General features: G+C 41.7%; 1 protein-coding gene across 2 annotated transcripts in view; it reads right to left on the bottom strand.

The window, feature by feature from the left end:
* LMO1 (LIM domain only 1) overlaps nt 1–24,833 on the bottom strand; it is an 83,749-nt gene that overhangs the window by 11,170 nt on the left and 47,746 nt on the right. For both annotated transcript variants that reach the window (XM_075928005.1, XM_075928004.1), the window contains one exon: nt 9,325–9,538. In XM_075928005.1, the coding sequence (XP_075784120.1) occupies nt 9,325–9,538 (214 nt within the window). The remainder of the gene's footprint in view (nt 1–9,324; nt 9,539–24,833) is intronic.

The following is a 24,833-nucleotide window of genomic DNA, read 5'->3' as shown; positions in this document are numbered from 1 at the left end:
GACTTTCCAGGTTATCGGGTTCTTTCTGTAGATTACTATTACTGAATGTAGCTTCAATGACACTTGACATGGAGCTCAAGTTTTGCTAGCTTTGGCACACACACTGGAACTTTAAAAGATTGTGTTTGAAATGTGTAACTGTGGTTTGGCCATTTGATTTGGTGCCACCATCATTACTGACACATGGAAGTCTACAGAAAGCCAGGCACTGCTGTGCATGCTTCCTTGCCAGGCAAAACCATCACATCATTTTAAAAGACAAAGGCTCGCTTTTATTAAATTACTACTAAAAATTCTGTACACTTACTGACAGCAATTACTTTCATCCCAAAGCTCTTTATCCAAGAAACTGGGGCAGAAGACAGCAATGCTGTACAAAAAGCTGGAGACCAGAAAAGGTGAACGTTGAATTCATCTGAGAGTAGGAATCTTTAGGCAGGAAGAAGGCACCATAGCTACGTAAATTGAAATTTGGTTAAGACAGAGTCAAAACCTCTCTCTCTCTGGCAAATATGGTATTGGGATCATTAACCATCAGATAAGCCGAAACCCCCAGTTTGAGCTCCCATTCAAAGTTGCAATAAGTAGATCACACCTCTAATGTATGATGAGATGCATACCCAGGGCCTAATCAAAGCACAGTGAAGCCAGTGAAAAAAGTCCCATTAACTGCACTGGGAGGTGGATCAGACCCTAAGGGCATGTGTACACTGCAGAGAAAATCGATCCTCCGGAGGTTGATCTTTCAGAGTTCGATTTAGTGGGTCTAGTGTAGACCCCCCCACCCAATAGGAATGTGAACGACTAGTTGACTATCTGATAAACAAATGCTTTTAGGATCGTTGACAGGTTTGTTGACTAGTCGCTTCCCGCCCCCGCTTGCTGCTTCTATCAGAGGTGGGAGGGGGAGGAGGAGGGGGAGGAGGAGGAGGAGGAAAAGGGGTACTTCAAAGCAGCAGCACTGAGTGGAGCCTGGGGCCAGACTCCGGGCTCCACAGGGCACTGCTGCTTCAAAATGCCGCATGCAGCCTGGGGCCAGCTGGGGTGTCCCCAGGCTGCATGGTGGCGTTTCAAAGTGGCAGCGCGGCATGGAGCCTGGGATCAACTGGGAACTCCCTCACTGCTCCTGGGCTCTGAGTGGCACTGCCATTTTGGAATGCTGCATGGAGCCTGACACCGAGGTCTCGGTAGTGTTTCAAAGTAGCAGCATCGCATGGAGCCCAGGATCAGTGGGGGAGTCCCCAGCTGACCCCGGACTTCATGTAGCACTTTCACTTTTGAAGTGTGGCAACAGCCCTAGGTCTGTTGCTACACTTCAAAGGTGGAGGTGCCCTATCAACTAATCGAATAGTCAGTTCAAAGTGCATGACTATTTGATTAGTCAATTACTCGATATTTAACATGCCTACACCCCAAATCGAACACTAAAGGCAGCCCCCACCAGCATTTTGTATTCCTCTGTCTATGAGTAAGGGAAGCAGAAAGGAACGTCTGCTCCCACTGGCCTCCCACAATATAGACACTGCAACAACACGTTTGCTTAAGGTAAGCTGAATGCAGCTATGCATTTTGCGTAGCTGGATGGCATACCTTACGCTGACCTGCCTGGTCTAGTGTAGACCAGGCCTTAGAAAGAAACATGCCCTCTTATTTACCATTATCTCTTCATGCACTATTTGAGCTCCCTTTGGAGATACCCTCATTTAGGTCCTGACCAGGCAGTAGCAGGCTAAGTAGCAGTTCTGCAGAAAAGGACCTGGGGATTACAGTGGATGAGAAGCTGGATATGAATCAGTGTGCCTTTGTAGCCAAGAAGGCTAATGGCATATTAAGATGCATTAGGAGGAGCATTGCCAGCAGATCAAGATAAGTGCTTATTCCCCTTTATTCGGCTTTGGTGAGGCCACATCTGGAGTAGTGTGTCCAGCTCTGGGCCCCGCACTACAGAAAGGATGTGGATGCATTGGAGAGGGTCCAGTGGAGGGAGACCAAAATGATTAGGGGGCTGGAGCGCATGACCTATGAGGAGAGACTGAGGGTATGTCTACACTACCACCCTAGGTCGAACTAGAGTAGTTAATGTAGTCATTCGAAGTTGCAAATGAAGCCCGGGATTTAAATATCCCGGGCTTCATTTGCATCTTGCCGGGCGCCGCCATTTTTAAATCCTGGTTAGTGCGGACTCTGTGCCCGTGGCTACACGCGGCACGGAGTAGGTAGTTCAAATTAGGTTAATTCGAATTACCAGTACACCTCATTCCACAAGGAGTAATGGTAGTTCGAATTAGAAAGCCTAATTCGAACTACCTACTCTGGGCCGCGTGTAGCTGCGGGAATGGAGTTCACACTAACGGGGATTTAAAAATGGTGGCGCCTGGCAAGATGCAACTGAAGGCCGGGATATTTAAATCCTGGGCTTCATTTGCAACTTCGAATGACTACATTAACCACCCTAGTTTGAACTAGGGTGGTAGTGTAGACATACCTTGAGGTATTTCGGTCTGTTTAGTCTACAGAAGAGAAGAGTGAGGGGGGATTTGATAGCAGCCTTCAACTTCCTGAAGGGAGGTTCCAAAGAGGATGGAGAGAGGCTGTTCTCAGTAGACAGATGGCAAAACAAGGAACAATGGTCTCAAGTTACAGTGGGAGAGGTCTAGGTTGGATATTAGGAAAAAATATTTCACTAGGAGGGTGGTGCAGCACTGGAATGGGTTACGTAGGGAGGGGGTGGAATCTCCAACCCTAGAGGTTTTTAAGTCTTGGCTTGACAAAGCCCTGGTTGGGTTGATTTAGTTGGGATTGTTCTTGCCTTGGGCAGGGGGCTGGACTTGATGACCTCCTCAGGTGTCTTCCAGCTCTATGATTTTAACAGCTTTGTTTATCAAAGTGTGACTAGTGCTGGTACATATGAAACAGACAGAAGTCATTTGGTCTGATTCTGTCATACTGAGTCTCATTTTCCTGTGAATTACATGGGTATAATTCAGGAAGAGCTCTGTGTAAGTCAACAGAGTTGCACTGGTGTAAGACGAGAGAATCAAAACATCTTCAAAAAAGCACCCTGGTGAAAATGCTGAATGAAGATGGCAGTTCCACCCAGACAATCGGACAAGGGCACACAGACTGCTTGGGTGCTTCAGGTTGGTGGACCTTCAATTATGCCCGCAGATCAATAAAACAACTTGTTTTGCATTAATCAAGCAGTTTATGTAGCACAGTGTAAGGATTTTTATATCAGGATCAGTGGTTTCCAACAGAATTTGCCTATCCAAAATACACAGCTAAATTTAAGAAGGAAAAGGAAAAGCAAGATATTGTGACTATCATCCACATGGCAAATACATTTACTTAGGCAAAAAAAAAAAAAAAAAAAAAAAAAAAAAAAAAAAACCTGGAACTATCTCTGCATGTAGCTGGAGACTGTGATAAGACTGTAAGGCTAGCAAATTTAAAACAAAAGATCTGATTTCATCTTTTATAATCGAAGAAGAAAGTGCTTTAAGAAACGGGAAGGTTAACAAATGTTTTCACAAGCAATGCCGAATTTATCATTTCAAATAAATTATTTGGATATGGTCTGGTACCAGTTCCTGAACCACGTATGAAAGTGGTCCTCAGCAGCTCATGGGGAATGTATTTAGTGCAGAAATCTCATTGCCTTATCTGACACATTGGACAGCAAGCAGCCTTCTCCAAAGCAACTCAGACTTTCACAATGGGCAGTACTCCTCTCAGAAGAAGAGAAAACATCTGTACTAGAAGGAGCTAGTTCTCATGCCAGTTCCGTGTGCTCATCACAGCTGCCCAGTTAACAGGAAAGGGCCTCTTCAATGAAAGATCTATGCATTACATTTATTCCTGTAGAAGGCTCTAAAACAACTGAAGAGCCCAGAAGCTGCAGTTGAGTTCTGAGGTGCACCTTTGGAAGTTTTCATTAAATGACGAGCAGTAATGCACCTGAAGCAACTTGCAGTAAAGGCATCTAGTGTTTCTTTAAACATATGCACAGTTAAGCACCACTGCCAAAGACTATGGAAAATGCACCTTTTGTTTCATATTCGTTGGCCAGAATGGTAGGGGTCTTTGGTGCCAACTACAACAAACAACCCCCATTGGAAGTTAATAGATTTGAGCGCCAACAAAAAAAGGAGAGTCACTTACTAAGCACGAGACAGGGCAGTCTCAAACAACTCAGAAGATTTCCATTGTTACAGTTCCACATGGACCAATATGCATTCAAAGAGGCCCTCTGTCCTTTATGTAAAGCCTACAGGATACCAATAGAGAATGTGCTTCTAGTATTATATGCACTATTCCTTTCAGGTTTCATTTACCTTTGTTATGTTCACCTTTGAATTTATAGATTCAAAACTGGTTTTTTTCTTAGTGTTTTAAAGGCTTTTAAACATATTTAGTGTACCAAATTCCATTATTTTACACTGTCCTACTTGGAAACAACGTAATCACATTAAGTGGCCAATGATTAATTCTTATGATAGTCATTGTAATACTTTAAGTCCCTGAGATGAACTTATTTAGTATAAATACAGCTGTAATATGTATAATTCCACTGTAATTTAGCTTTAACTCATTTCTAACTGCTGTAGAAGATGTTACTTTTTTGTCTCACCTACCAGAGCTTGGATATTTGCTCCAAAGCCATTTAAGAAATGAGTCAAGTAAGAAGGGCTTAGATAATTCTCTGAGTGAAGCAAAAAAATATTGGAAGTGAATTAAGGACTGAGGATATGGTATAAAGAAAAAAAGTTATGGATTCACAGATTCTGTGGGCAGAAGGGACTATTGGGACTGGAGTGAAAAGCCTCTACTTGAACAACTGTGGCAAACGGCCTTCAATGCAGGAGGCTAGTCAAGTTGGTTGGAAAAGGTTTCATGTGCACAACCCACTTTTTCAGATGACACAATTGGAAGCAGGACAATGCTGAAAACAAAACAAATGACTGCAAAAATGGATAGAAGTGAACAGAGATAATCAAATACTAGAGAGAATAAACATTAACAAGAGTAATGCAACAAGAAAAAAATCCTATTGGTTGTCTATGAGAGCTACAGAAAAAGAAAACAAATATATTTTTGGGGGGGATCAAATCTGCAGTGGAAGTGTTCTTAAATGAACAAAATGGGTCATCATCTGAGACTGGTATAACACAAAATATATGGTGGAATATGGGTTAAACAGCAGGAGACATACAATTCTTCTGCAAGGAATTCAGTCACAAATTTAGTTAGCATATAATTTTTAAGTGAGTTTCATCAATATGTTTTCTGGAATGGTGATTGAAGCATGAAGGGGCATATGAATGTTTAGCGTATCTGACACATTAATACCTTGCAAAGCTGGCTACAAAATTGCCATGTGAACACCTGGTCTCACTTTTAGGTGACACTAAATAAGGGTCAGGAAGTATTATCTCCCATAAATGTAAACAAACTTGTTTGTCTGAGAAATTGGCTGAACAAGAAGTAGGACTGAGTGGTAGTATTCCCTGGGTGGTCACCCAGGAAACATTCAAATGTTGTCCAGGTGATTAGCAGAGCAGCCACAGCATGGTTTTGTTTCTACTGATGGTTCAAATTCACCATACCTTGTTGTACACAGAAAAAATTATTTCGCATACAGATGGAAAAGATTAGGTGGAACTTTGCTGAGTAGACTCGTAGGCTCTAAATTTAGTTGTACATTGTCTCATTTTTGAGTGTAGTTATACAACAAAAATAATCTACATTTGTAAACTGCACTGTAGTAATTGTTTGTGGTGAACTGAAAAATACTAGGTCTTATTTTTGCTGTGCAAATATTTGTAATCAAATTAATATGTGAGCCCTCTATGCTTTGTATTCTGTGTCATAATAGAAATCACTATATTTCAAAACATCCAATAATATTTAACTTCAATTGGTATTCAATTATTTAACAGTGTGGTTAATATTTTTAATTGCAATTAATTTTGAGTTAGTTGATTAAATTGACAGCCCTAATTTGAACTATAGTCACAAATGCAGCTGGTTTCTGTGCAGGGTTAACAAATGTTGAATGGCTTAACAACAGTCTACTATTTATTACTGAAAATCTATTCAGGGGATGAGGGTACAAGAGGAAATGCTATGGGGACAAGTACTATAAAAATATAATTAAAAGTCAAACACCCTATCAAAGAAAACACATTATACTCTTTTCACAGGATTCCAAAGCCGGAAGGGACTACTGTGATCTTCCAGTCTGACTTCCTGTACAGCATAAGCCATAGAACTTCCCCAAAATAATTCCTAGAGTTGATCTTAGAGAAAAACATCCACTCTTGATTTAAAAGTTGCCCGTGAGAGAGAACCCTCCATGACTTTTGGTGAGCCGTTCCAGTGGTTAACTGCTCTCACTGTCAAAACTTGATGCCTTATTTCCAGTTTGAATTTATCTAGTTTCCTTATTGGATCATGTTATTGCCTTCTCTGCTAGATTAAAGAGCCTATTAAATATGTTTGACCATATAGATACTTATAGACTTATATTCAAATCACCCTTTAACCCTTTCTTTGTTAATATCAATAGATAGTTCTTCAAGTCTATCAATCTAAAGCAGATTTTCTAATTTTTTTAATCATTCTCACAGCTCTTCTCTAAACCCTCTCTCATTTATCAGCATCCTTCTGAATTGTGGGCACCCGAGCTGGATCCAATATTCCAGTAGCGGTCACACCAGAATCAAATACAGAGACAAGCTAACCTCTCCACTCCTTCGAGATTTCCCTGTTTATACATGAAGGTCATATTAGCTTCTTTGGGGCATGTCTATACTATTGAGTCTTGTGTCGACACTCAAAGTCGACAAAACTCACCAGAAGGAGTTTGCACTTGCTCCCCGTCAACACATTCACATTGGAGCAACATCATCGACAGTGTGAGCAATGCACTGTGGGTAGGTATCCCACAGGGCTGTGTTGTGGGAAGGCAGAGTTGGTCACATCTTGAGATTCCTTCCGAGTTCTCCCACAGCATCCTTAGCTGCAGGGAACAGTATCGTGAGTAGCTTTGAGCAGCTCCGTGAGCATTCCTGGCTGAGGAATGTCAAAGCAGTACAGCATCTGTCCCCCACTTGCCTGCTGCTGTGCTCCTAGTGCAGGTCAGAACAGGAGCAGTCCAGTGATTGGTTCTTTGTTTATTCCCCAAAAAGAGCAGTTCACTCGGCTGTCAGCTCCTTCCCAGAGTTCTGAAAGGGGAAAGGTGCCATGCCTGCAAGGGACCCAGAGATCAAAACACCGAGCGGAGCCATCAGATCAGGCACATTGTAAGATTCTGACAGAAGCCAGTTCTGTCCACAAAATAAACAGCCGTGTCTACACTGGCTCTGAAGCTTTAGGGGTTAGCCGAGTTAATCTGTACAGATAAACTTAAACTGTCATGCGCTCCATCTGTAAGTATGGCCTACATTCCTTGTTCTTAAATACTGTATATACATTTCTATTTAACTGTATTTAAACATATTTTTTGCTTGCACCAAATTTACCAAGTGTCCCAGATCGCTGTGAATCAGTTACTCAATCCCCTATTTAGGTATAGTGATAGAAACGTAGCCATGTTAGTCTGGTGTAGCTGAAACAAAAAACAGGACTATGTAGCACTTTAAAGACTAACAAGATGGTTTATTAGGTGATGAGCTTTCGTGGGCCAGACCCACTTCCTCAGATCAAATAGTGGAAGAAAATTGGCATGACCATATATACCAAAGGATACAATTAAAAAAAATGAACATATATGAAAAGGACAAATCAAATTTCTGCTACATAGTCCTATTTAGGTGTGTTCTGAGACTTTTATAGTAGCTAACTTTTAATTCATTTAATGTGTGCAAGGTTGAGTCTCTCTTTGGTTTAAAAATGTGATATGGTAGCAAGTCAAACACCTTACAATAGTCTATGATGTCAACAGAATTACCTTTATCAACCAAATTTGTAATGTCATAAAAAATATGAAGTTAGTTTGACAGGATCTATTTTCCATCAACCCATGTTGAATTGCATTAATTACTTTACTCTCTTTTAATTGCATATTGAGTTATATTTCAACAGCCCCATTATCTTGCTCAGGATTGGCACCAGGTTAGCAGGCTTGTAGTTACCTGGGTCATCCAATTTCCTTTAAAAAAACTGGCACCAGTTTAGCTTTCTTCCAGTCTTCTAGAATTTCCCCAATTCTCCACAACTTATTGAAAATCAACGTTCATGGCCCACTTGACTCCTCAGCCAGCTCTTTCAAAAGTCTGTGTGTCTTGGATGCATGTTAGCTGGATGGGTTAATTAAAAAATGTCTAACTTTAGCAACTTTTGTTTAACATCCTCCAGAGATACCAGTGGAATGGAAAGAACTTCTCCAACACCATATAAGGAAACTACATAATCTGTTTTCCCCGTTGAATACCTCACAGAAATATTTACTGAACATTTCTGCCTCTTCTGCATTGATAATGACCAATACTATTATCTGTATCAATACTATTACTCTTTTTGTTCCCAATATATTTTAAAAACTACTTATTGTCTTAACTCTGCTGGCCATGATTGCTCCTTGTGCTTCTTTACTTCCCTTATTAGTTTTCCATTTTTCCTAACTTCTGATTGATAGTAATGACTTACCGACTTTCCCTTTCTTCTATTTAATAGACAGTGGACTTGTTCACATCCTCTCTCATTTGCACTAGGTCACATTATTTGGGAAAGTACATAATAGCTACCATCTTGTTAAGACTCATTTGAGATTATATATATATATATATATATATATATATATATATATATATATATATATATATATACATAGACATATATTCAATTTTTAAAAACTACCATTCTCTGGAGTATCAGGTTTATTCACCACAAATGCATTGACTACCTGAATGAAGTGTCACTGCTGGCCAAAATTTCCTGAAGGAAAACTTTTATAAAACAAATCTCTTATTTTGATACACTATTTTGCTTTGTGGAGTCTACAGAAAACACAGCTAAATGTATTTAAAAGCTGCCACTAAAAGGCAAAATGGGGTGGTCCCTTAGCTGCTTTGTATCCACATCACACTGATGTCAGTAAGCGACACCAGTTTACACCAGCTGATGATTTTTAACACAAACATTCCTTTCCCTTGTAAGCTCATAATTAAAGCCCCCCCACAAACCATGCTCTCCCCTTACTACCACAGCTTACACAAACAGTTGCATCAAATATAAACCAGCAAAAAGGCACCCTTAAAAAGGGGAAAGCTATGGATCTTGTACTTAAAGCAATGCTGGAACCCCAGAATGCGTCTTATTTACCTCAGGTAATCTCTGCGGCAGAGAATGAGATTTGCTTTTGTGTAAAGAGTTGATCCAACCTCTCCAAGGCGGCAGTCACAGCAGGCACATTTTAGACAGTCTTCATGCCAATATTTATCCAAGGCCTTCAGAAGGTAGCGGTCCTTGATCTTTCGGTTGCAGCCAGCACAGCCTTTCTGTTTCCCTTTTGGTTGTACAGATAACATCGGCACACCTACAAACAAAAACAAAGCATTACCGTTCATGAGACGTTTGCAGACAGTCAATATTTTAAGCAGAGTTGTATTGCTACACTGTTGGTGACTTTCAGTCACCAATGTCCAAGCGCTGCAGGTTTTGGGGAATTCATGTTCTAAATGGCTTTAGCAAGAGAGATGCAAGGAACAAGTCTCGTCTTGGGAGGAATGTTCATCTACAAGTATGTGATAGCTGTTTCCCAAATAACCTGACATGAGTACTAAGCTGTTTGTTTAAAATTTTCCAGCAAATAAATGGGTTGCAATTTCAACATTATTCTCTCTCTTACTTAGCATTAAACAGGTAATTAATGAGGCAGTTAAAGGCAATCATGTAGATTTGAATGGCACTCACTGTATATACACCAAGGCCCTCATGCTGATCTGCAGTTCAGCTGAGTTTGGTGGAAGGGGAGGAAAGTGAGGGCAAAAAGAGCGATATGCCCCAGTTGTGGCTCTTTGCACCCTCCTCTCTTGCAAAGATCCTGTGAGAACTAGCACAATCATCAGGCTGCTCTAACTTATGTTGACCAAGTGCACTGAGAATAGCCAGAGCACAGAGATTCTCTCCCTGGCAGTACTCCTTGGGTCAAGGGCTATGAATGGTCTGTCACCTTACGGGTATTGTCAGGTGAATCTGGGCTTTCCCTTTGCTTTGTGCCAGCAGAGCTGTTACCACTCCGGGCCTCATTCTGATTGTGGAAATCCCTACTAGCTAGCAGAGATGAATGCTAGTGTGTCAGGGAGATAACCGGCAGGGAGCAGCAGCTAGGTTCTCAACCAGGGAGTCCTGGGGGAAAGCAGCTGTTTGGCCTCCAAATCCCTGGATGGTGTTAGGGCACCAAGAGACTATTCAAGTCCCCAGGCTGTCAGAGTCCCCTGGCCTGTTAGTACACTGACTCTTATGGGCTCCTCCTCCCTCTTATGGGCTCCAGCTTTCCAGTTAGCTGCCCTTCCTTACTGCCTACAGCAGTGGTTCCCAAACTTTTCGGCATCATACCCCCTTCTTGATTTTTAAAAAAAACCCCACGCTCCCCTTACCCGCCCCCCCCCCAAAGAAGCAAAACGTATTGAGAAAAAAAAGGAACTGAGTGGAGCAGCAAAACTTGAGGGGGGGGGGGGGAGGAGGAGGCTGGGTCGCTTCACGCCCCCCCCAGGGGGGCACACACCCTAGTTTGGGAACCCATGGCCTACAGCTTCTCTCCAGGCCTCCTCTCCCTTCCAGGTACGCAGTCACTGCAGGACACCTCTCCTCTGAGCTCTGTGCCCAGGAGTTGTGGCAAGAAGGTGCTTGCCTGCTGTTTTGGAAGAATGAGCCTGTGTCATACCACTTCCAGTTTCCTGACAGGGAAAAGGGTGGGATTCACTCTGCAGCACAAGCATGATCTATGGCTGACTCGCTCCATATTACACCCACACTGAAGTGAGAGAGCTTGGCCTCCAGAACATGACCACTGTGGCCTACACGAAGCCAGGGAGATGAGGTGAGGCTGCTGCTTGCAACCTTGTGCTAAAATCGGTGCCGCTGCGGGAGGCAAGTGGTGGAGGATCTGCTCTTACATAGGATTTTAGGACACAGTTATAGGTTCTAGGAAGCAGCAGCTTGATACTGGAATTATTAACAGCCCCTTACCTAGAAGGGCACTACTTGGTGCCACTGTAATAAGTGATATTTGCTGCTTTCCTTAAAAGCCTGGGGGCCTCAGGGTGGCTAATGCTTGGCACATGCAGAACCCACCATTCTTACAGTAATTGCTCTGTCAGAGGGCAACAGCACTTAAGACACTTCTGCACAAAAAGTGTGCAATTGATCCATTTGTTATCAAAGTGGTCTCAGTCCTGTGGAGATAAGTCAAGTAACATTCAACAATTCTTAAGGTTTAAAGAGCCCTCCTGCTCTAGGTTGCTAGAGGCTCAAAATCCACTTGCAGAGTAATATCAGCAAACCTTTGAGACTGGCGACAATGATGTAATAATTAGTAAGTGAAAATCTAGGCTTATGCTTCAACACCACCCACAAATCAACAACGCTATTCTAAAACATATGTTGCCATCAGGGTTTTTGAGCAAGTACAGTAGGGTTTCCTAAAGAAAACCCATGAACAAACACTGAGAACCTAACATATTCTATGGGAAAAGGTACGGATGTTTCAGGCTTGGAGAGCCTAAGCACAGAACACTAGTGGTAAGATTGAAGCAGTCGTGATACTGCAAGACTAGGGATGCCAGATGGTTGAAACAAAAATACTGACCCAACCCCCACCCCCTCCGAAAAAAAAAATGGGAAAAAATTCTGTTGAAAGGGGGGAAAAAAAGAGGGGGTAAGCCAAAAAAAATAAAAATAAAAACAGCATTAAAACAGCATGTCCCCTTTAAGAGTGAGTGCAGGGATAGGAACAGAGGAGCGGTTGAGCATTAAGATCCAGGGGAAAGCATTGCTTCCCCTAGGTCTTTTGGCCGGCAGCCATTTTGTGCCGGCAGCCTTGGAGAACCAGGTAAGCATAAGGGATGGGGTGTCTGGGGGTGTTGGGAGCCGGGGGGGGGGGGGGGCGGAGAGGGTTTGGAGGTGGTGGGGGAGGCCGGGTTCTGAGTGTTTGTAGAGTTGCCAGGTGCCCGGCATTTTCGCCTCTTGGCTGGGGAAAAATTCAGAAAATGCCGGACATTTTAGGTGTCCGGTATTCTCTGAATTTTTTTTTACTGTACAGGAGCCGAAAATACCGGAATACTGTCTGGGTGAATGCTGGACACCTGGTAACCCTATGCAAGACATTCCCACAAGAAGAGACAGGGAAAGTGGCTCATATGTTCTGCAGGCTATGTTTTTTACTGGGGCATTTTGGGGGCTGATCTCTTCTTCAGAATATATTCCTTTAAGAGATAATCACATGGCACACCTCAAACCCCACACCAACAGACTAACTTCACAGGCAAAGGATTGCATTATCTTGCCAGAATGGAGACTCATGCATTGGTTGTATAGGTAAATTGCAGTAGCAACATTAAAGAAATACAATTCCTTTCTTAGCTTAATGAAACTACCAGACAATCCCAAGTTTAAGAATCATATTGAAAGATTATCCCAAGACACTGAAGAAGGGAAGAGAAAACTCTCTCTCTTATCCACTAACTACGTTATCCAAAATGTTGTATAAAACTGGCTTGACATACAAAATCCAAGACTCTCTCTACACACCACTGGATGGGATTTATTGACTAGTCATGTATTTAAATCACATATATGTACATGGATTACGGGGTGGGCTAAGGGATTTCTACTCCTTTTTATTAGTGCAGTTATTCTGGCCACAAATTGTATAACTTCAATCTTGTCTGTCAAAAAAACCTATAATCTTATTTGTCATTCAAAAGTGAACTGAAAGATTGATTTTTGCACAGCAAATCTGTGTTTCCAATATCTCATACAGATGCTCTTCAAATGGCTACCTTAAAATCCTCTGATGTCAACTCTGCCAATCAACGCAAGGGAGAAAACACAACTGAAGTCTGTATGTGTCAACATAAGAAAAAAAATTTAAGTTTCTGATCAGAAGTGCTTGAAATTCTGATGCAGGTGATCACAAATCATGTACCAGGTGTTCAGCTGCCACATCAAGAAAGGGATCCAGAAAAACTGAACTCACAACATGTGTTTAGCTCAATACTCTGGGATATTGTAGGAGAAAACCTTGCTTAACCAGCCTTTTATCCTCTTCAGCACTGGGTATGCTTGGCTGTGACAAACATTAGTAATTTGAGTTCAAACGCTCACTGTTCAAGAGACTTAAAATATCCTGCTAACAGAACATGCTATCAGCAACTTTATATATAAACAAGATTTTAAACAGGAGCTTTTTGTGCATCAGTCTCTAATTTTTTTATTCTCTGCCAGCTGCATATGAATTTACCGTACATAAATCAGAGCTCAAAAAATAGCCAATAGGTGCCTATGCATTTTACCAGTATTTCTCTAAAAGCTATCATCTCCAAGGGCATGTCCACATAGCATTTTGGAGCAAGCCTCTAAGACTGGGCCACCAAACAGGTTTGCATAGTGTTCTAAAAATAGCAGTACAGACAGCACTTTGAGGTTGCAACTTGGTTTTCAGAACACACATTCTGAATCCTAGGTTGAAGATCTGAGAGGCACGAACTGTCCCATTTGTCTCAACGGAGGGTTCAATCCTCATCCCTAGCCATCTGATTTAAGCGTCTACTATTTCATTCATCATGCAAGGCCATATCTATACCTACGCTCTGCAGCTGTACTGATCCAGTGGTGCATCTGCAGCACATCTGGTGAAGACACTATGTCGATGGGAGAGAGCTCTCCCGCAAGCATAAATAAAGCACTTTTGTGAGTAGCACAAGCTGTGTGGGTGGGACAAGCTCTCTTACCGAGGTAGCACTGTGCACACAAGCGCTTATGTCAGTCTGAGGTACAGCTCTTCCTTCCCAGCCCTGAGCAACATAGCTGGGTCTAGACTGCATCCCTTTTTCGTAGAAGGGATGCAAATTAGACGTATCGCAATTGCAAATGAAGCGGAGGGATAAGGGATAAGGGATCTTTGGAAAATAAAGCCTTTTCCGAAAAGATCCACGTCTAGACTGGCGCTTTTTTCCGGCAAAGCTCTGTGCCGAAAAAAAGCGGCAGCCATTTTTATGCTAATGAAGCGGGGGGGATTTAAATCCCCGCTTCATTTGCAATTGCGATACGTCTAATTTGCATCCCTTCTACGAAAAAGGGATGCAATTTAGACGTAGCCCATAAGTTTCACCAACATGGGCGGTAGCATAGGAGCCAAAAATGCATACAATCTACTATGAGCAGTATCTCATTCCGGATTTCAGGGGGTCGAGCCTGTCATCTTGTGGACAGAGTTTGGAAGAACACTATCACAGGGCTGGGCAAAATATGATCCACAGGCCAGATCTGGCCTGCCAAGCTGCCAGATCTGGCCTGAGAGTGCCTCAGCTGGCTCCCTGCCTGCTGCGTCCCCACTTGGCACTCAGGAAAGACGGCTGCAGGGCTATGTGTGTGTCTCTGAATGCTGAGAGTCCAGAGGGAAGGGGTGAGAGGCTTCTCATGCTGCCCCCGCCAGGTTTCTGGCCAATAGCAGTTGCCTGTTTGCAGGACAGGCAGTATGTGAAGTGCTCCTCCTCCCTCATTACTCCGGCTTACAGCATTCAGTTCAGAGCAGTAACTATGGCCCCTGCAGCTGCCCTGAGCAGATACATGGCCTGGAAGGCTAGGACCCTGCTAGACTAGGACCCTGCTTGGTTGCTGGCTAGGGGCCAGGCACTCCAGGCCCTCCCTCCCCCAACCCTCTGCCCCCCCAGCACCTGTACCCCAAGTAACCCAAAGCTTCTGCACCCCTGTTCCAGACCCAGACCCTGCTTCCCCTCCTACAGCTCTCCACAGGTCACAACCTTGCACCCCAATCCGCTGTCCCAGGTCACAACCCAAACCCCTGCACCCCTACCTTAGGTCAAACTCCCCTCCCAGACCCTGCACCCCCTTCTGCATTCCATTCCATTGCCCCAGGTCACAATCCCCTCCTTCACCCAAAAACTCCCTCCCAGATCCCACACCTCAACCTGTTACCCCAAGCTCCCTTCTGCACACAATCTCCATCCCAGACCTCCGCACCTCCTCCATTAATATCATGGACTTACAAAAATCTTGACTATTTACAAAAATCTTGGAGTGACCTCCCCTCCTCCCCCAACACTCTTGTATCCTGAGGCATACTGTCAGGCCATCTATACAAGTCTGTTTCATATTGGGACAAGTTTCAAGAGGAAGACTTGAGGTTCCATTTTTCAATACAATATAAATAAATGAGTTTAATTTACCCAAACTCATCCAGGAAGTGCAAGAAACGCCATACATGGCAGAATGAGCTCAAATCAATGTGGAGCAGTCAGCCCCACCTGTAGCTGCCTCTACTCCCTATAGGCAGAGTTTTCTAAAGATCCCAAATACAAGAATTTCCATGTGACTCGTGTTTCCAATTCCTCCCCCCACACCTCCTCCCTATCACAATGACATCTGCCTTCACTCAGGAAGTTGGGTTCTTAATAAGTGGGGTAAGAGCTGGCTTCTGCTGAGGCTGAGCACGATGGAAGGAAAAATCAAGTTCACTTGCTTAAAATATTTTCCAAAGTTAGTTCAATTAAGAAAGGAAGGAAACTTCCCTTGATAAAAGTTAAGCAGGACTTGAACTAAATTGTAAGGGGGTCACAAGTACACTGTGTTCAAATGATTATTCGTGGGCCACGGTATGGTTTGTTGTCTCACATGTGGCCTGTACGCACATGACTCTCTCAAATCTCTACAGGCTCCATTCTGTGCACATCATTGTCTTAGGAGAGGCTCGCATGAACAGGAGAAGAGCAACGCTTTCCAATTTTCTTCTAATAACTAGCAGCAAAGGAGTGAAGATCTTTTTTACAGTACCTTAGCAAGGAAAGGAACGCCACACACTTGGTCAGTTTTCAGCAGGGGGTTTTCTAATGAAAAAAGCCAGCATTTCAGAAATCATATGATGTTCAAAGCTGCTATTCCCACTCAGATAATAACGAGCAAGGTCAACCTGTGCCGGTCAGGTTCAGCGTTTTGAAATTACATTTTGGTCTAGAATACTCCCCACCCCCCAACACCTTAACCTGCCTGGATGGAGCACAAATAGAACGATAAAAAGTTTTGACTGCAATTAACTGGCACAGTGACATGGCAGGTGAGGTGTGAAACAAATTTCAAAACTGCCAAAGTTTATCAGCATGGATTCACAGTGCATTTGCCATTTCATTTCCAAACAATGAGTGAGCACAGTCTCCAAAGCACTGTAACTTTACAGTCCAAGCCCTTCAGGAAAATCTCAGGAGACAGAGCCAGTATAACACCCCAAACCTCATTCTCCTCCCACCCCTCCAAAAAAAACCCCTCAAAACCATAGCTGCAAGAGTGCCAGCATTCAGAGCCTTAATTTCTATTAGAAAGTCACTTTTCTACTTTAACATCATGAAATGCCAGTGGAGTATTATTCATTTACTAGAACTTATGAAAGGCTTTAAAGCAAGAAATGCACTTCATTTATTACTGGCAAAATGTGGTGTTGGCATGGGTTGGAGCAAGAAACAAAACAAAACAAAAAAAAAATGCACACCACACAACTATAGACCACCTCAGGCATAGTCCCATGTGCACTGGCCAAGCTAACATTAGAAAGGAGCATACATCTGTGGAGCTGGGAAAAGTAAACAATGGTTAGTTACCATATGGTAACTGTTGTTCTTCGAGATGTGTTGCTCATGTCCATTCCATGTAGGTGTGTGTGTGGATTGTTGGAAGGTTCTTCTCTCAGTGGTACCCTGGGGTGGCGCCTGCATATGTACCCCTGCCAGCCCACCACCCCCTGTTCCTTCTTGCCAGAACACTCTGACGAAGGGGAGGTGGGTGGGATTTGGAATGGACATGAGCAACACATCTCAAAGAACAACAGTTACGAGATGGTAAACCACCGTTTTCTCTTCTTAGAGTGATTGTTCATGTCCATTTCATGTAGGTGATTCCCAAGCCAAATCCTAGGTGGCGGGGTCGGAGACTAAATGGAGATAGACTGAACTGCTACATGCACTTGCAGAGCAAGCAAAGAGGATTCCAACAACCTCTAAGAAGGAACTGGTGGCAAGAAGGAACTGGGGGCTGGTGGACTGGCAGGGGTATAATATGCATGCATATGCAGGTGCCACACCAGGGGACTCTGCTGCCAACCCAATGGGTACCACTGAGGGAAAAACCCTTTGACAATCGGTGCACACATCATGTGCACACCTGCTTGTTTAAATATATAATCAAATAAAGTTTTAGAAGTGATATATCAAAATTTCTCCACTCTTTCTCTCCCATTGCTCATTATCTATGGTACCTTTTCTTGGAAACAGCAGATGAAGCCTTTCTATTTTTGGCTCTCTCTACTCCTTTCCTTGCCCTTTACAATGTAATAGACTTGCTGCTGGTAAATACAAAACAAAACCTATACTGAGCACTCACAGCTCCAACACACATTAAAAAAATTACAGACACTACCTCTGGTCATACTGAAATTTATGACTGTGTCTAAAGAGATTGTTATTATACGGGGTAAGCTAAACTTTACCTCTATTCCAGGGATGACTAAAGCCAGTTTATCAGCCTATATGTTCTCTGTCAAGGGTCTTTTCAAGAAAATTATTCAACAGGCTTAGACCACAAGTAGCAACTCAATATACCCTAAATGTTTCTAAATCATTCCTCTGATATTTTATTCATGGGGCAGACCAGCTCAGGGTACTCCTCAGAGCTTCATTTTCAGGAGACTGGAAAACTTTTATAAAGGGTGGGCCATACATTTAAATAATGGGTGCTGTGATGTATGTCTCTACAGCGCTCTGTTCCGCAAGAGGGCTACTGGTTCTGTCTGAAAGCATGGAAGTTCACCACCTAATTTCTTTAATGCAACTCTAAAGGTTAATTGGTCTGAAAGAGTAATGGGGACTGCTGGCTAATGATATATGCCTCAAGGCTTCCTGGCTTTCTTGTGTTTTATACAATCAAGTCCAGAGTATAATATGCAGCTGAGATCACCGTGACTTTTCAAGCCCTCCCTCTTTCCCAACAAGCCTCCAACCTACCAATACATCTAAAATGCTTCGTATTAAAGCAGCAGTAGCTGAAGGCAGTTCTGTTCCACCTGCATTTCATGCCTTGTTAGAGGGGGCTCAGTTAAGAGCAGCAACTGCACTCCTCATTACCACGGCAAAGAACTAAAAACAAGCCTAATGAGGGAAGTGTGTGAGCATACAGTATGGGCTGGGAGGAGGAAAATCCTCCCACATTCCCTAAGGAATCTGGCCCAAATCTTCAATTTGCCATTTATGACAGCTAATTAGTTATTCTATTCAAAATCTTTGCTTTTATTTAAAGAACTAATTATACACAAAGGTCACTCCCCCACCTCCTGTGAAGCACACATAATTGGCTTATTTCCCCAACATTGTGTGTATGTTTTACACAATGCTTTCAGGCAGATGGCTTTAACTCTTTCCTTCTTCAACTTCTTTTTAAAAACTTTCCCACAGATTAGCTGCTTTTACCATCATAATAACTTCTCACAACAACAGACTGCATGCTAACCTCCCTCCCTTCCCCCAAAACGGACTAGCAGACTGCCACTTTCCAGGACAAGGACTACATCCGTACAACACCCAGCACACAGGCATCTGGGACCACTGTGATAATGTTTTGCTCAGCCATGAACTATTGCTTAAATGGCTGCCCACTGCTTCCAACATAATTAGCCAACATGTTTCAGGTTGGAAGCCAGAGGCTACAATTCTTCTCAATGTATCAGCTACATTAATTGCAAAAACAAATATAAAAAGGGGGTAGACGGAACACTGAATTCCTAAAGCAATAAGGCCTTAAAGCAATTTATGCTTAGAGGTCACAGTTTGGGAAGCTGAGAGATACAGAAGCAATTTAACCTGGTAGTTCAGATCACTTATTTCCAATATCTAATAGCTTCATTTAAAAAACTGGCCTTCCAGTAACAAGCTAGTATTTGAAACAAAATACAGGACTATGTAGCACTTTAAAGACTAACAAGATGGTTTATTAGATGATGAGCTTATCATCATCTAATAAACCATCTTGTTAGTCTTTAAAGTGCTACATAGTCCTGTATTTTGTTTCAGCTACACCAGACTAACACGGCTACGTTTCTATCACTAAGCTAGTATTTGGCTGCAAAAAACAAAATGGCATCTGAAGAGCATAGTAATCTTATTAACTTTTTGTCAACACAGTAAAAAAGCAGCACTCTTCTGGTGTCTTTCAGCAGAGGATATGACATTTTAGTCTCAATACCAAATGTAAGCGGAGCTGGGCAAATATTTACAGAAGATTTACAAAATTTTTGGTGTTATTTTTAAAACAAGTTCAACTTTGTGCTATACTATTGTGTTTATCTTCTATGAACATTCTAGCCAACAAGTATACTAAACAGGAAACTAACAAGCCAAGCAGGATATTTTCAGTATTTGCAAACTTGAATATTTGCTGATCTAAAGAGATGGCATCCAATGAATGAGCTAGACCTTACCGTGTGATGTGTGTACAATCAAAATATTCAATGTATTCATCAAACTGCTTATGAACCAATTATAGAACAAGTCATATTCTTCAAAATTATTCACTGAATAATTTCAAATATATTACAGAAAGCTATGATCATTTCACAATTCTAGTTTTATGCTGCAATATTCAGTAAATTATTTTTCCGTGACTTTGGGGAATTCATTTGGTGGCATTCTTTCCTATGCATTACTATTGAACGAATTCCTTAAGGAACACTGTTGTTGCAGGGTGCAGTTTTTAAAGAGATATAAAAACTCTCAGCTCAGAGCAGCTCAGATATCCCAAGTCCTGCCTTTGTGTGTGTGTGTGATAAATAGGGCTATTTTTTCAGAAGTGTAATGATTTTGGGTATTGAACATACAACACTTTAGAACAGGTAAGACAGAGTCCTAACTTTCAAAGTGTGCTGATTGAACCTGGGTATCCAAAAAACTGAGATCTAAAGTAATTCTTAATTTTTTTCCAAATATTGCATAGAGGTGGACCCTAATCCACAAAATTTGGATTAAGGTTCAGAATCCAAATTTCCTTCCCGAGGGATATTCAGATGCCTAGTTCAGGCCAAGCTCCTTATGCACGAGAGTTTTTCAAATATATATCACATACCACTTACTACATGAAATTCGCAATGGTGAACGTTTTCATATGCTCACAAATAGTAGTTGTAGACTCAGATTTTCCACATTTTCCATCTTTCCAAAGATATACAGCTATATATAGTTTCAGAGGTTCTTAAACATGTTCACAGCATTCATACAAAAATTCTATGTTCTGGAGGATTAACTAAAACCCACGTTTCTTACCTCCCTTGCAGGAGCAGCCCGAGGCTGGCTGCGGCAGCTAGCGCCCCAGGTGGAAAGCGTGATAGGTGCCCTCGCCTGCATGGCCGTCAGTGGCTGTGACGTCATCATCAGGCACCCGGGCGCCCCATGACACCATCAGTGGGCACCTGGGCCGATGGCGCCCTACGCGACTGCCTAGGCTCACAGGCTACCCCCGCTCCCATGCTGAAGTTGCCAGCCCTCCAGGATTGAGTCTTCAAAGGATGTCACATGCTAAAAACTCCAGGAATACATCCAACCAAAATTAGCAACCCCTACGGATCCCACTGGCAGAACTTTCTAATCTCTTTGCCCTAGTCTACACTAGTACTTTATTTCAAAAGAACTCCCCCAAGGTCGAACTTTTAAGCATGCCTGTTATTTCAAAAAAATGCAGAATCTGTACTCTGTACTTCTGCTTTTCATCAGAAGTAATGCTAATTCTGATATTGGTATTTCAAAAGAATAGTAGCATGGATGTACTAGAGCCGCTATTTTGAAATAATTACTCCCCAGTGCTTCCTTGGGCTCTAAGTCCAAGGTATTACATCCACATTAACAAAGCCTGCCTCGGACTAATTTCAAGACTGCCCTGTAACGTGGGTACTCTAGTTTGAGTTTGTTAAATTGGGAGTTAAGTTGAATTTACTAATTTTTAAATAGTTTCCTAGTGTAGACATGGCTGTAAAGAGTTGTCACTATCAATCCACTGAGGCTGGTTTTCTAAAGTGGCTGCCACTAAAACCAGATAGGAGTTGAGCATGTAACTCCTTGTTGCTCCTCTGAAAGTCCTAGCCACACACAATTACTTAGTCGAGTAATGAAGTGTGGAGTAGCATGTGAACTCCTCACTTGCTCTCCAGGGGACAGATTTGTAAATAAAAATGATGCATATTAAACCAGAAATATTTAAAGGATAATAGTGCATATAAATGAAAAAAAATATCCAAATAAACAATCTGCTATTTATTAAGCCAGATATGAATCTTGTCTAATTAGTGTCAGAAATAATTGCACGGGGGAAAACCTCATTACATCAACATTGGGAATTATTTTTAATAGTATTCCTCTACAGATGTTATTTATTGCTAAAACACACCAAAATTACAACCTTATTCTTTTAACATATTAATGATATTTTATATGTAGACAAACAACTGAAAATATCTCTCAGCTACTTTTAAAATACTAGCTTAAATCATCTACACCTGCAAACACTGGCAAATGCAGTTACCACAGCATAAATTAGGGGGGAGGCTCTGAGGATTCAAATCCATCCCACTGATGCTGCTCCCCAGAGCAATTTGAATTAATTACTTCCCAGTGCTTTCTGGGGCTCTAAGTCCGAGGTAGCATGTCCACATTAACGGAGCCTGCCTCAGACTAATTTACAGGCTTCCCCATCGTTTGGATATGCTAGTTAAATTTCATTAAATAAGGAGTTAAGTTGAATTTAGTCATTTCAAAATACTTTCCTAGTGCAGACAAGGCCTCAGAGATACCACTATAGCAAAATCACTTACATTTGAGGAGTAATACCTTTATTCAGTTGTTTGGAAGACGGGAAAAAAAGCAGAAATAAATAAAAAGTTACAAGTGCAAGATCTCACATAAAGCACCTTAGCAGAGACACGAGAAAGTCGCTGGTGGGAAAATATTGCAGATTCAATTATTTCAGATTTGGCTGGAGGTCTTTCCATATGCTACACATTTGTAAGTTAACATTAAAATTAAGTTTCTTGGTTCTTCTATGCAGAATATATCTGCTAAAGCAAATAGTAGCAAAACAAAATTGTCTCCATCCCAAAACACAAAAAAAGTGAACTCTCCCTTCTCTTAGGGTAACTAATATACCAACATTGAAACAAAGCCAACTTCTTTTCTCTATTTTTAAAAATTAAATTACATTTTTTACTTTTAATTTCCTTTAAGTCGGTACAGTTAAAATGAATCCAAAAAGCCTGGGGAATAAGAACTAAAATCAACTCTCATAAGTAGAAAATTAGGAGTACAAAATATTATTTAATCATATGGCTTAATATGTTACTATTTAAGTTGCAAGAAGTAAACAAACAAGGATATCAAATATGTCTAAACTCAGATTCAACAGTGAGTCTAATGCCGTTTTTATGCAAGTCCTTCTTTTAAAATTAGCGAGTACTTTGTAAGATCATCATAATTTCTTTTTCTTTTTTGCAGACAAACACGTCAGCTTAAGCTTTCGGCAACCTTAATAGAATTTCAGTATCCATTGCCAAATGGCCATTTGATGTTCTGCTCTGTGTACACAGATGAAGCAATCTGTCACAAACCCTAATACAGGCAATAACGACACTCTAATTTAAAGCTTCCACAGGCCTACTGAGGTTTCTCAAGAATTTTGGAGAATATAAAAATTTGTGCACGGCTACAAAGAAATTTAACACCAGCCAAAATATGGATATATGCTTTTCAAATTTTTTAAAATAAATATTGAAGCCATAGGCAATATTTGAAACCATTAACAGCTAGAAAGTTATTTTAAAAAAACCATTAAAACCTACAGAGATGGCAAATCATCCCTACATGTTAGAAGGAAGGCCCCCAAAAAGCTTACAACCGATCCACACTGTGAAATACACTAGTTCTATGCAAGGGGTGTATTTCACAGTCAACTCTTCACCTGCATCTCTAAGGATCTAATTGCATTTCCTCTGGGTTTTTCAAAAGATGAGCAAGAATTCACTTTTAAAGAGTGCAGACAGAGTCTTTCCACTTAATTCAATCCATGTAACAGGTACAATTGCTATTGACCTTCTAGTGTCATGAAACATATCTCTCTAATGATTCATAAAGATGCAGTTATCCTGAAAAAACCCTAGCCTCTTTTTACCTTTCCAAGGAACCACAAGTCTATTTGCTATTAAAAGTTGGAAAAGCTTTGGGGAGTGGAGAGGGAGAGTCATTTCCCTCCTCTTTATTGAAAGAAAAAAGCCATCCCACTTCAATAAGTACAGACCATTTGCATGCTTAACTGTCAGACCATGCACTTTCCATTAAAGAGATAGCATCCCCTTTCATAAGTCCATTTGGGATCCATTTTAGTGTTATCTAAAAATCAAATCTACATGGTAATCCTTTTAATGTACTCTTGACTTTTAAAAACAGCTTTCTGTTCCTTCAGGAAATGTTTTAAGCCATTACTCAGTAATTACTATTCACCCATGAAAACACTGATCTTTTACTATATATAATCAGTTTGCTGACTTAAAAATAAGGCAGGCTGGAAATTGTGTCTCATGAAAATAGTGGCAGAAAACCCATGTTACCAAAGGTACATTTTCTGCTTGCCAGTATATTCCAAAATGCATGTTGCTCTAGCATGTAAAGAAATTGTGTCCCTGGTACTCCCTCAAATTTATTTCAAGTCTCCAGATGAAAAATAACCAGACAACAATTACCAATTCTTCTCAGTTTAATAGGGGAAACTGTGCTGTCTCAGATAACAACTATGCTTTGACTGTTTGCAAGTGCTACATTTTTAAACTGGCAACATGGGTGAGGTACCATCTTTTATTGGACCAACTTCTCATGGTGAGAGAAGCAAACTTTCAAGCTTATACAGGGAAGAAGTCTTCCGTCACCCTACCTACCACAGTTTGGAGAGGAATGTAGGTAGCTGATCACCTACATCAGTGGAAAACCTCTTCATAGACCTAGGAAAAGGTCTGCATTTGGCATAGCCAAACCCTTGCCATCGCTGATGTGCCTCTTTAGAGTTTATTGCATAGACACCCCAGAGGAAACATAAGGGTTAAGTGAGAGGCTGGAACTACAGGCAGTCCTCAGGTTACATACAAGATAGGGACTATAGGTTTGTTCTTAAGTTGAATTTGTATGTAAGTCGGAACTGGTACATATTGTAGGGAAAACTCTAGCCAAACATTTCTCCGGAGCTCACTTTTATTCTCCCACACCTCACTTCCCTCAGTCCTTTATTCTCAAGCTGAGGTGTCTGCTGAGAAAAGCCGTTCCGCGTCTCCCTGGTCTGCTGGGGGGGGCGGGGGGGGAGAGGACGCTAGCTTCGTGTCTCCTTGGTCTGCTGGGGGGAAGCAGCTAGTGCGGGGTTGCCTCACCCCGTTTGTAAGTAGGGATCCGATGTAAGTCGGATCCATGTAACCCGGGGACTGCCTGTACTTACTTTGTACTCACATGGGTAAGAAACTGATTTGCTAATGTGTACAGTTAAGAAGGAAAGAATTTTATATTTGGGGGCAGTGAGAACATTTTGTTGTA

The sequence above is a fragment of the Pelodiscus sinensis genome, chromosome 4 (genome assembly GCF_049634645.1).
Source record: "Pelodiscus sinensis isolate JC-2024 chromosome 4, ASM4963464v1, whole genome shotgun sequence".
In the NCBI taxonomy this organism is placed as follows: domain Eukaryota; kingdom Metazoa; phylum Chordata; order Testudines; family Trionychidae; genus Pelodiscus; species Pelodiscus sinensis.
The sequence above is the reverse complement of the archived record's forward strand: the minus strand, read 5'-3'. Positions and strand labels throughout refer to the sequence as shown.